The sequence below is a fragment of the Physeter macrocephalus genome, unplaced genomic scaffold (genome assembly GCF_002837175.3).
Source record: "Physeter macrocephalus isolate SW-GA unplaced genomic scaffold, ASM283717v5 random_51, whole genome shotgun sequence".
Lineage (NCBI taxonomy): Eukaryota > Metazoa > Chordata > Mammalia > Artiodactyla > Physeteridae > Physeter > Physeter macrocephalus.
This window is the reverse complement of record NW_021145333.1, coordinates 106,645-117,904: the sequence shown is the minus strand read 5'-3', so window position 1 is coordinate 117,904 and position 11,260 is coordinate 106,645. Positions and strand designations below refer to the sequence as shown.

At 53.3% G+C, this 11,260-nt stretch overlaps 1 protein-coding gene across 4 annotated transcripts; it reads right to left on the bottom strand.

Moving 5' to 3' along the window:
- Positions 1-720: 720 nt before the first annotated feature.
- Positions 721-9,363, bottom strand: TMEM109 (transmembrane protein 109). 4 transcript variants are annotated; one of them, XM_028483575.2, is made up of 5 exons: positions 9,255-9,357; positions 5,054-5,170; positions 3,744-3,988; positions 2,732-2,834; positions 721-2,310 (listed from the first exon to the last, which is right to left on the bottom strand). In XM_028483575.2, exons 3-5 carry the CDS (start codon positions 3,978-3,980, stop codon positions 1,919-1,921), a joined length of 732 nt encoding a protein of 243 aa, XP_028339376.1. In that variant the 5' UTR covers positions 3,981-3,988; positions 5,054-5,170; positions 9,255-9,357; the 3' UTR covers positions 721-1,918. The 4 variants fall into 4 exon arrangements, with proteins under 4 accessions (XP_028339376.1, XP_007108265.1, XP_007108264.1 ...); XM_007108203.3 differs by lacking the exon at positions 5,054-5,170 and having other exon boundaries at positions 9,255-9,363; XM_007108202.3 differs by lacking the exons at positions 5,054-5,170; positions 9,255-9,357 and adding an exon at positions 9,060-9,248.
- Between the last annotated feature and the right edge of the window lie 1,897 nt (positions 9,364-11,260).

The following is an 11,260-nucleotide window of genomic DNA, read 5'->3' as shown; positions in this document are numbered from 1 at the left end:
AGAGGTCGGGCAGAAGGCCACCTCCCCGGGGACTGACTTGCCTTTGCCAAAAGGGACACGACGACGTGTTCGGTTCGCTCCCTTTCGGAAGCTCCTGACCAATGAGGAAAAAGCACCTCCTCTGCCTCACCCCCACCCCACAAGCAGCTCTCCTATAAAAGCATCTGACACTTGAACCAGAACCAGAATTCGGGGTGGGGGGGACGTTGCGGGGGTGGGGGGGGGCGGAGAGCAGCCCTCCCTCTTCATAGACCCACAGGCTTGTCCCAGGGATGGGGCTGCCTGCATCTGGGGCTCTTCCTCTGTCAGAGGAGTTGTCACCTGGCCCTACTGGCCCTTCTCATCCCCTCTCCACCCCCGAGCTCGGGGATGGGGGGGGGGCAGGCAAGCCTCTCTCTGGTTGGGGGCCAGCCTTTGCCACTCCTGCACACAGGGCTGGACGGGGTACCCTCCTCTCCCTTCCCCACAAGTACACTACTGCCACAGAGCTGGTCAGTTCCTGGAAGTTTGGTAATGGGGGTGCGTGCCCTCCTCATTCCTCACACCCCTGGAGGGAAGGGTGACTGGTGCCAGCCTTTTTTCGCACTCCTTCCTTTCTCCCAGCTTCGCACTACCTGACACCTGCAGAGAGAAGTCGTGAAAGCTGAGCAGCTCCACAGAAATGGGTTTAGCTGGAGAGGGAGCAATCAAAGCAAGCCAGACTTTGAGCAAATACATTTGATCCGGAACTAGATAATAAAATAGCGTGCACTTTATTTAAAACCAACCAAGCGCTGATAAAAATATATTTCACTGCAGCTGTGATTCCATATCCAACCTCAAAAGTAAGAACTGGGCACTTCTCTACTCTTCACATCACGCGTGGGGCCTGGCAGAGGAGGCCACCCACCTCCACCAAAGCCTCGAAGGAAGAATGAGCGCCCTGGTGGGGAGGGTGCAGCCGCAGAGCACGAGAAGGGAAGGGTCTGTGAGGTGCATCTCTGCTGTCTGCTCTGCGCTCCTCCTAGGCGACTGATCAGCGAACTCCTTGGTGGCAGTGATGAAGAGAGAGATGGAGAACCGCCCGGAGCTGCGCAGACAGGAAGATGAACCCTCCTTCCTCCTTCAGGGTCTCTGAAATCCCCACAGGGGATCTCACGGCCACCGCAGGGTCCTACTTGCAGGCACAAGCCTACGAAGCAGTCATCTTTTACTCTGGTTGAAGGGAAATCAAGATTCCAAGAGGAACCACTTTCCTCTTGACACTAAGCAGCTACAGGGCAGTTTCCTACATACAGTACGGCAGCGGGCAAGCAGAGGGCCCTGCTGGCTCGGATTAAGGCACTTGTAACAGACTCAATGTACGTCCCGGCCCGGGCCCCAGGCGGGAACTTCCCCACTTCCCTTCCCCTCAGGCCCCAAATGCCCTGCCTCTTCCCCACGCTGGGCAATGAAGGGGACAGGGGCATGCCTTGAGGGACTGTGGTTTGGTTGGAGTACAGGGCTAGAAGGAGAAGACAAGCAGGAAGGAAGCCGGGGACTTGGCAGGGGAGGAGCTAGAGGAGGACAGGAGAGCAAGAGTATCGGAGGAAGGCAAGGCAGCAGCTGAGTCATGGGAGCCACTGGCAGTGATCGGGGGTGTCCGCTGAGAGGAGATGCAGAAGCTGGCGGGAGGCCCCACCTTCCCCTGGCTGAGACAGGTGGGAGCAGAGAAAGGGTGAGGAGAACCAACCCCAGACAGAGAACCACAGAGGACAGGGCCCCCGAGGACCAGCGGGGGTCATGGTCTTTCTCTCTCTCTCTCGGCTAAGGGGGCTGGTGCAGAGATAGGGTTCGGAGACAGAGCAAGAAAGGGGCAGGGGGCCGGAAGGAGGGCTGTGCGACCCAGAAGCGGCTCGGCTCTTTGGTATGACGAAGGTGGCAGCGTCCGGCGTCCCTCTCACTCCTCCTCCACGCTCCGGGGCCCCTTGGCCGCTCGCCTCTGCCGCCAGCGCAGCTCCTCCACCTGGCGCTCCAGCCCCCGCACCTTGGCCTCCAGCTGGGCCCCCGAGGCCCGGGTGCCAGTGAGCCGGCTCAGCAGGGCGTAGAGGGTCAGCAAGGCCAGGAGGAACAAGGCCCGGGTGGAGGGGTCGGGCACTGACCTCACCAGGGCCACAAAAGCGGCCAGGAAGAGGGCGAGCTTCAGGCCCCACAGGATCCGCCCCAGCAAGGCCAAGACCAAGCCAAGGAGCAGGGACAGCAGCCAATAGGCAACCAGGGCCCCCGCTCCCCACAGCAGGAAGGTCTGGACTTGGCTGGGGCTGAGCTTCAGGCCCTGGGTGAGGTGATCTCCTGGAAGGGGAGAGAGTCACAGAATCAGCCAAGCTGGTGCCGGGAAAGGAGAGGGTTGGTCAAGAACCAAAAGGGGGAGGAGCCAAGCCCCCTCGCCAAGGAAAAATCCTTTCCCACCGGCTCGTAGGGCTTAAATCTCAGCTCTGGTCCCAGCTGACTGTGGGCAGACTACCTCCCTTGCTTGAGCCTGCCGCATCTATGAAATGCGAGTAACGCTCTGGGCTGCGGGTGACAGTTAGGTGAGACGTTATGGCTTTAGCATGACGCGGCAGTTGGCAGCCTGCTCTCATGCTCGTCTCTGGGGAGACCTGGGAGATGCTGAACAGCCGGGGAAAGGTCTAGACCCTGAAAAGATAAATTCCCACACACAGGAAGTGACAGGCGAAGCTCCAGCTGACCTAACCAGTTCTCGGCCACTCACCTTCTAGCCCCAAGGCATTCAGCAGCTGGGCGGCAACCCCAGACAGAGTGAAGAAGGCCACAGAGATGGCCGATGAGATTGCCCACACCACCTGAGCCAAGGTCTGTGGGAAGAGCGGGGCATGAGTTGAGTCCATGACTAATGATGCTCTTCTCTTCTGAGTCTCACCACCGCTGCCCACGAACATCTCCACCAGCTTCTCAGCCTGGCTGAGGGGTCCCTTCCACAGCCACCTTCCAGTGCATGGGGGTGGACGGCGGGCCATCTCTCCTTCCTGTCTGAACTGGAACCCAGGACGCCTGGGCCCTAATTCAACCGATGTGCGGAAATACTTTGGTGGTAGTAGTGGGTGAACGTGGGCATGTGGGGGGGGTCATCCAATGCCTGGCGTAGTCACCCTGTAACACTGGGGTCCTCCCAGCCTCCCAGGGAACCATGAAGGTGTGTGAAGTAACATCGGTGGAGGGCTAGGATGCTTCAGTGAGAAAGGAGTCAATCAGCTCTTCTATATCATGCATTTTATAAATGACTGTTTCAGCCGCTTAGTACGACCTATCAAAAGTATGCACCAGCATGCTTGGGATGCCATTAGGTAGAAGAGACAGCCCTGCCCAAGAACCCTGAGTCATCCTCACCGCCACCTCTAAAGGTGAAAGAAGGAACTCAGGTCTTAATATTTTGCCAATTGAAGACTTTAGGTCAGATTTAGACCAAAGCCAGACTCTACAGTCACCGGTGACATAGGCTGATAAAGATGGCTCATTTCCCGACCTTTCTGGCAAGGAAGGGCAGGAATAAGGGAAAGATGGGGGTGGAGCTAAAGGCCCTGGGGTAGGAATGAAACAATGAGAGTGAAAAAGGCCGGGGCTGTCTGGCTTCACTCTGTGGAACTGGGGGCTCCCTGCCCCAGGGATCGTGACACACGGAGGATGCGGAGCCAAGGCGGGCGGCCGTGAACATCGGCTCCTCCATCCTCAACGCGTGGAGCCACAGCAGGGAACACCTTCCTTACCTCAGAAGCTAGGTGCGTGGTTTCTGGCCCAATCCAGGCATCCAGGGTTCCCCGCACAGATCGCCCTATCTGGCTCAGGAGATCAACTGGGGCCTCCCTCTTCTGCTGGCCTGGTGGCACAAAGTCTCGATGGGACTGGGATGCCGCCGAGTGGAGGAGGAGGAGGACCACTAGGAACATCAGGACGACTTCGAACAGACGCCTGCCCCGTGGTGAACTGCTGCCTGAGCCTACCATGGCTGGGCCTGCCAGAGGAGAAGCATGGGGTCAGCAGAGGGCCCGAACTGGCCGAGAAACCCACTGTCCCGAGCACGACGGGCCCCAGCACCCCCCTCCCCGTTAGCTGACAAAGGCAGAACTCGGACTTCAACTTAAGCCGGGCACAACCATCTCATTCACGGGTTCCTCTCTCACGTTCTTGACCACTTGCATATTAACTAGCCAGCAAGTATCAGTCAATGCCTTAAGGTGGATGAGACGATCTCTCTAAGGCTTATTCCAGTTCTAAAAACCTGAAGACCTGCCTTTGTGTCTTAGGTGCTTTGGGCATAAAAAAAAAAATTATAAGACTATATGGCTTTGGGCTTCCCTGGCGGCACAGTGGTTAAGAATCCGCCTGCCAATGCAGGGGACACGGGTTCCATCCCTGGCCCGGGAAGATCCCACATGCCGCTCTTGACCACTTGCATATTAACTAGCCAGCAAGTATCAGTCAATGCCTTAAGGTGGATGAGACGATCTCTCTAAGGCTTATTCCAGTTCTAAAAACCTGAAGACCTGCCTTTGTGTCTTAGGTGCTTTGGGCATAAAAAAAAAAATTATAAGCCTATATGGCTTTGGGCTTCCCTGGCGGCACAGTGGTTAAGAATCCGCCTGCCAATGCAGGGGACACGGGTTCCATCCCTGGCCCGGGAAGATCCCACATGCCGCAGAGCAACTAAGCCGGTGCGCCACAACTACTGAGCCTGCGCTCTAGAGCCCGCGAGCCACAGCTACTGAGCCTGCGCGCCACAACCACTGAAGCCTGCGCGCCTAGAGCCCGTGCTCTGCAGCAAGAGAAGCCACAACAATGAGAAGCCCTGGCACCGCAACAAAGGGTAGCCCCCGCTCGCCGTAACTAGAGAAAGCCCGTGCGCAGCAACGAACACCCAAATGCAGCCAAAAATAAAAACAAACAAATAAATACAAAAATCTATTTTTTAAAAAAAGACTATACAGCTTTGTCCTCAAGGAGGTTATAATCTACTTAGGATAAAGCTGATATTTATATTTAAAAAAAACCTTAAAAAATAGCACTCGAATAGGATTACCGCTATATAACGATGTAAAGAAAAGTGCTCAGTTAGGTGCTCAAATAAGAACCCACTGCACATAGGCCACTCGCTCTGCAGGACCATCACGTGAGGTGGGCGTTATCCTCCTCGCCACTAAGGGGAGAGAGGAGAAGAAACTGACACTTAGGAGTTAAGCATTTGCCCAAGGAGAAAGGCCAGGAGTTAAACCCAAGCTTCTGCTTCCAAAATGCAGAAGTGAAGGTGGTTGCTCACTGGAATCACCTGGAAGCTTCACAAAGTTCTGATACCTCTGCCCCAAGCCCCGAGCTTCTGATGTCACCATCTGGGCGTGGCCCGGGCTTCGACCTGCAAAAGCGCCCCAGGGGATTCCACTGTGCAAAGTTGAGACCCACTGATATAGAGATGAACTCAACTCCCCAGCCCCCAATGTAGGCAAGAAGTTAAAGCACAACTTTTACGGCAAGATATTATTATTATTAACAGAAAGTTAACCATGCGCCACCTATCTCGTTTAATCCTCACAACAACCCACCAGTTAGGTATTGTTCTTATCCCCCATTTTCCTGATGAAGAAACTGAGGGAGGATAAGTAGTAAGCGGGAGAGCCAGGATTTGAATCCAGGTGCATCTGACATCAGACCCGCTCACACACAGCACTGTGTTGTATCCTGTCCAACTTCAGTCTCAGAAGTGATTTGCAAAGTCCTACAATAGATTATTCATGAGCTAAAATAGACTTGGCATCTACCAATCCACTCCATGAATTACTGGTGACAATTCGCTTAACCGCTCTGTGCTCTGATCTCATCTGTAATGTGATATTGTAGGCAAATTAAGACCCAACAAGTATCGACTCATTGAAGTACGCGTGGATTCGGCCAAGAAAAACGTTTTCAGTTCCAACTTCTATTTGCCACCACGCTTGAGAAAAGTCAAATGGCACCAGCAAATCCCGTTCTCTTCCAGGCTCAGAAGTGAACCTGCAGCTCCAGGGTGTTTCTGTGATTCAGACCTGATGAGCAGAGAGGCTAAGCCACGTCCCTGAGGTAGGAGCAGCCATGTGTTTGAAGTTTTTGTAGTTACCAGGGCACTCCGGGAGTCGGCCAGAAATCTGGAGCCATCGGGATGAAGGAGAGCGAAGAGAAGATATTCCCATTCTTGTTTAGTGGGAAGGAGCAGGGTCCAAGAAGGGGTTATAAAAATATCACACTCGGGGCACTTTCTGGCCCAGAAACAGCTGCTCTAAGTCCCTCCTGAGGCCTGTAGGTAGAGCAGGGCTGCAAAACATGCAGTTGACAGGGAACGACCTCAGGCTGGGAAGCCTTCTACTCTTTTTGGCACAAGTCAAGAACCAGATGGTTCCTGCCTGCCAGCGGCCAGAGATGAGGAAAGCATAGGTCAGTTCCTGGTCTATCTGGGTCATGACCACACTCGGGACATAAAGAGCAGGGTTGCTATCTTGGGTTGGATTCTATATCCAAGGACCTCCACCAGGAGGGATCAGATGTCGTCTCCTCCTTTCCGGAAGGTCAGGGTGACATGAGCTCCTGCCCCCTTGGCAGACTTCTGCGTTCTTTGCCAGCCTTGACTTGCAGGCGGCCATTTGCTCCAGTCGAGGGGAGCTGGGGGACCTTGAAATAAACTCTCCATGGGGAGGCTGGCATTGCAATGCCAGCTGACCTTCCAAAGGGCACCGGAAACCAAATCTAACAGGATTCTGGAGTGTGCCCTTTGCAGATAAGAGAGCAGATAACTGGCTCGTCCCTTTCATCGAATTGTTTTCTTTAACAGGATTCTTTCTCATTTTTTTAAACATTTTTATTGGAGTATAATTGCTTTACAATGGTGTGTTAGTTTCTGCTTTAAAACATCTTTCTCATGTCTTCTTCAGCAAGAGTCTAACCCACCACCATTACACCTCCTCACTTCAGCCCGATCAAATCGGCAGGCGGACGCGCAACCACTGCGCCACCAGGGAAGCCCCAAATACTTTCAATAAAGAGAAGGCATGGTAGCCAGGAGCCAAAGCAGTCTTGAGCTCTGAGAGGAAGGATGTCTTAAACGTCTTCACCTCCTGCAATGCCTGACCTCAGAAAAACAGCAGGCACTCAACAACCACAACAAATTGTGTGTGTGTGGTGTGTATAGTGTGTGTGTCGCTTTATAATTTACAAAGTGCTTGTTCTTTCACCATCTCATTTAACTCCTATAACAATCGTATAAGATACTGCTACTCTCCACGTTTTACTCAGAAAACAATGGCTTGGAGAGATCAAGTGACTTGTTAAAGTACACACATCAGGACTGGGACTTGACTCCAGAACCCAGGATCTAAACCTTGCCCTTTTGCTCCTTCCACACCTCCACTCTGTCTCAGTAAGACATGGTCCCTGCCCTCAAGGTGCTTAAAGTTCTGCCCCCAAATCAACAATCACAAAGTTAGAGGACTAACTATCCAGACTCCCACGAGGAGACCACCCACCAGATGATGACCCACCTGCTGGGCTCACACGTCATGGTTCTGCAGCAAGAGGTATGAGGACAGCAAAAAATTGGGACTAGACCTGCCACTTTTGTTCAGGCAGCTGCAACGGGGCTCAGGAAGAGACGGGCTGAGCTGGGGAAACTGCTTCTTTGAACTATGGTAGTGAGGAACCACATATGTTTGGCTGTGGTTTGCTAAGGGGGCGGGGTGGGGGGCGGTCCCCACACCCCCTGCCAAGGCTCCTTCCTCCCGGTAGCTTCCTCTCGCGCTATGAATCACGACGTGGCAGGAGGGGCAGCTGACTTAGTACCCTCTGCCGGCTCTGATTTCCCCATCATTGAGGGACTTGCCCCTTTGGAGCAGCGGTTCTCGACTCTGGTTGCCCATCAGAAGGGCCCGGGCCGGTTTAAGCTAGAGGGTCTGCCCCACCCCACCCCGGGGCTTCCTTACTCTGACCCTCCCCAGAGACGGGCTCAGGCTTTTGTTTTTAGAGCTCCCTGGGGATTTCTGATGCATAACGGGACAGCTGCCACAAATTAGCAGCACCACGGGGAAAAGTCTACTTTGGGCAAAGCCCCCAGAGTGCAGCAGTGGACAGAGGACTCTAGACTTCCTTCTGTCCCAGGCTCAATTCTGCCACACACTAAAAACCACTACCTTCTGTCTTATTACTTAACCTGTCTGATTTTCAGTCTCCTCAAATGTAAAATGGGGTTAAGCAAGGTTAAGAGTTATTGCAAGGAGTTAACATGTTTCTGCAAGAACTTTGTAAACTGTAAACGTCTATAGGAACGTTGCAGCACACAAATTGCCAATACACCACTCACTGCATTGTAGTCTCATTTACCAGTTTCTATGAGCACCTCCTCGTCAGACTTAACTTTTCTTGGAATCCCCAGCGCCTAGCACAGAACAATGACTAATACATGCTTGTTAAATGAGTATTAGAAGCCCGCCAAGAAGCGGTGAGGGTGGTAATGGAGAGCTATGGAGAGGTGCGGAGAGGAGGCTATTTTAAAGTTGATCCAAATATGCAGCGGCCACCCGAAAAGCACAGCTGCGTGGAAAGGAAGCTGCTAGACCGGGTGGTGAAGCTGCCCCGGAGAAGAATGAAGTCAGCGTCCCAGCAGGTGGGGGCAGCCCCCGCTAAACCCCTGACAGCTGCTGCTGCCCAGCAACTGTTTGGGGGCCGGGCGACGGGCAAAGGGGCAGCCTCCCAGGCGCACGACGCCTTCCCCAGGACCCAGCCTCCCCGAGACAGGGTGTCAGTGGCATGCATGTGCTATTTCGAACCGCGTGTCCCCTGCCAAGCTTGCTGGGTGGCGTCACCGGCAAGGGATGCGGCGCGGCCCAGGGCTTCGGGGTACCCCAAAGGGCTCGGAGCGGGGCCGCGGGAGGCTGGGCCGTGGGCGGGAGGCGGGGGCGAAGAGCTCAGCGCTGGCCTTGTCCCCCAGCCTGACAGCCACCCGGCCTTGACCGGACCTCGGAGCAGCGCTGGGAACTCTTCTCCCCGGAAACGCGCGCCTCCCCTGTTACCTACTAACGACGCCCCCTGTTGCATAGCAACGAGGATCCGAGTCCCCAGTTAGTCTCCCCGCCGCGCGACGTCGGAGCCCTCTCCGCTGGTGCTCGCCAGGCCTCGCGGCTCCGCCCTGGTCCCGCCGGTAGCGGCCGCCGCCGCAACCCAGTCCCGGGTACAGCCCCGGAGCCCCGGTCTCGGGTCGCACTCACCGGGCTCCGGCCACAGCTGTTCTTCACGTGCAACTTCACTAAAACGCGCCACTAAAGCCGCGCCACTAAAGCCGCGCCACTAAAGCCGCGCCTCAACACTGGGGCGTTGGTTTAGCGTCTGCGCACGCGCGAGGCGGGATGCGCCCACGGACCGGCCGGCCTCCCTCACAGCCCAAACTGGTGCCGGTCGGCGCATGCGCCCTACCCTCTGATTACCTTTTTCTCCCAAGCGTTCCCATGGAGAGAAGAATGGGGTCGGAAGTTCGAGCTGGGAACGGAAGTCTCTGGCAGGAAAGGGGAAAGAGGTGACTATATCTGGGCTATAGAGTGGGTAAACTGGATCTCTGAATTTGGAGTGGAAGCTTATCCGCCTCTAAAAAGCCCCTTGGCATTTCGGGGAATGTAGTTCTCCAGCTACGTGGTGCCTCCTTGGGCATTGTGGGAAATGTAGTTCTAGAGGCGCCACAGAGCACCTGGTCTTTTGAGAAACTTTCCGCGCTAAAAAGGCACAAAGGGAAAGGGTGTTAGAGGAGCAGTAAGAGGCGCACAACCGGGAAAATGCATCCTTTCTTTCTGAGAGCATTTCCACACCCAAACTCTGCAGATGGCTCCTAAATGTTCTCCCAATTTTAGAAAGGGAAGGGAACCGACTCCCAGACCCATTTCTATATATATATATATATATATATATATATATATATATAAAGGTAGCATTATGAGGAGGAACGCCAGGGGATTTGGAATGAAGTGACCTTTGGTCTGCTTTGTGATTCTAGCAGGTCACTTCATCTCTCTGGATCTCCTTGTTTCAACTTTGCCATTGTTAGAAAGAAAACTATAGGCTCGAAATGGAGTCACTTATTGCTAGGACAAGCCCCCAAACCGGGGATTAATACCTGACCTAGCTGAACTTTCAACCTCCCCCAGAAATGTAGTCTTAACTAGTCAGTCAGGAATTTTTTGGTCAGCACCAATGAGGCAATCTGTCACATGGGCTCTCTCTTGCCCCCAAAGGAAGATGAGATAATCTGCTATATAGACCCCTTCCATTCCCCATGGATAGGTTACCTATGCCTAATCTCCTTTTTTCTGTTTATGACTTCCATGTCCTGCCTTTAAAAACCCTTCCCTTACTGTAGCCCTTTGGAGAGATGGCATGCTGCCTGATTCATGAACCTTTTATAGCCAATTAGATCTTTGAAATTTACTGGGATGAATTTTGTTTTTTAACTGTATAAAGTGCTAGAAGGTCCTAAAAATACCTCTTCAGTTCACAGTAGGTGTGGAGATTCAATGAAGTAAGGGGGGGGTGAACATGTTTTTAAAAACATCCAAGTAGCTGTCCAAATGCTTTTATCACATTGGCTGCCGTAAGCAGGCTCCGCTTTGATGTTAAAACAGTTCCTGAAACTCAACGCTCTAAAATAGAGTTCTTTTTTCCCTCCCTCCCTGAATCAGCTGTCTAATTCAGCCTTCGATAGCTCTGAGGAACTGATCCCAAGAGGTAGTGGGAGAGGCCAGTATATCTGTGACTTTGGCTAAAGGGTATGTGCAATCCAGCATACGTCTCAGCAGAAGGTTACTGCTAGCCATGAGGAACAGGTATCTCAGTTCATGATTTTAGGGCTTTTCTAAGTATGGGAAGATGCAAGAATTTGGGTTCATGAAAAATTTTCCTGTCATATCTAACTATCTAAGGGCCTGTTTTCTCAAAGCACAGAGTGGATCATCCTGTTCTTCACCCTGAATTCCTTTCAGGGTGTACTGTAGGTCAGCAAGTACAGTGGCTAAGGACTAGTAAACTAGTCCTTAGTAGACTTGCAGAACTGGTGAGTGGCATTCCTTGTTTTACAGTGCCTCCCTGTGGTCATAAATTTAACCAAGGTTTGGGAGGCATTTCATAACCAATTTGTCCCACGGGGCCAGGAAGGCTTATTTCTAGGTCAGGCGAGGATTTCGTGGATATGCCGCCTAATGTGAAATTACTGGACTAGACCCTGTTAATT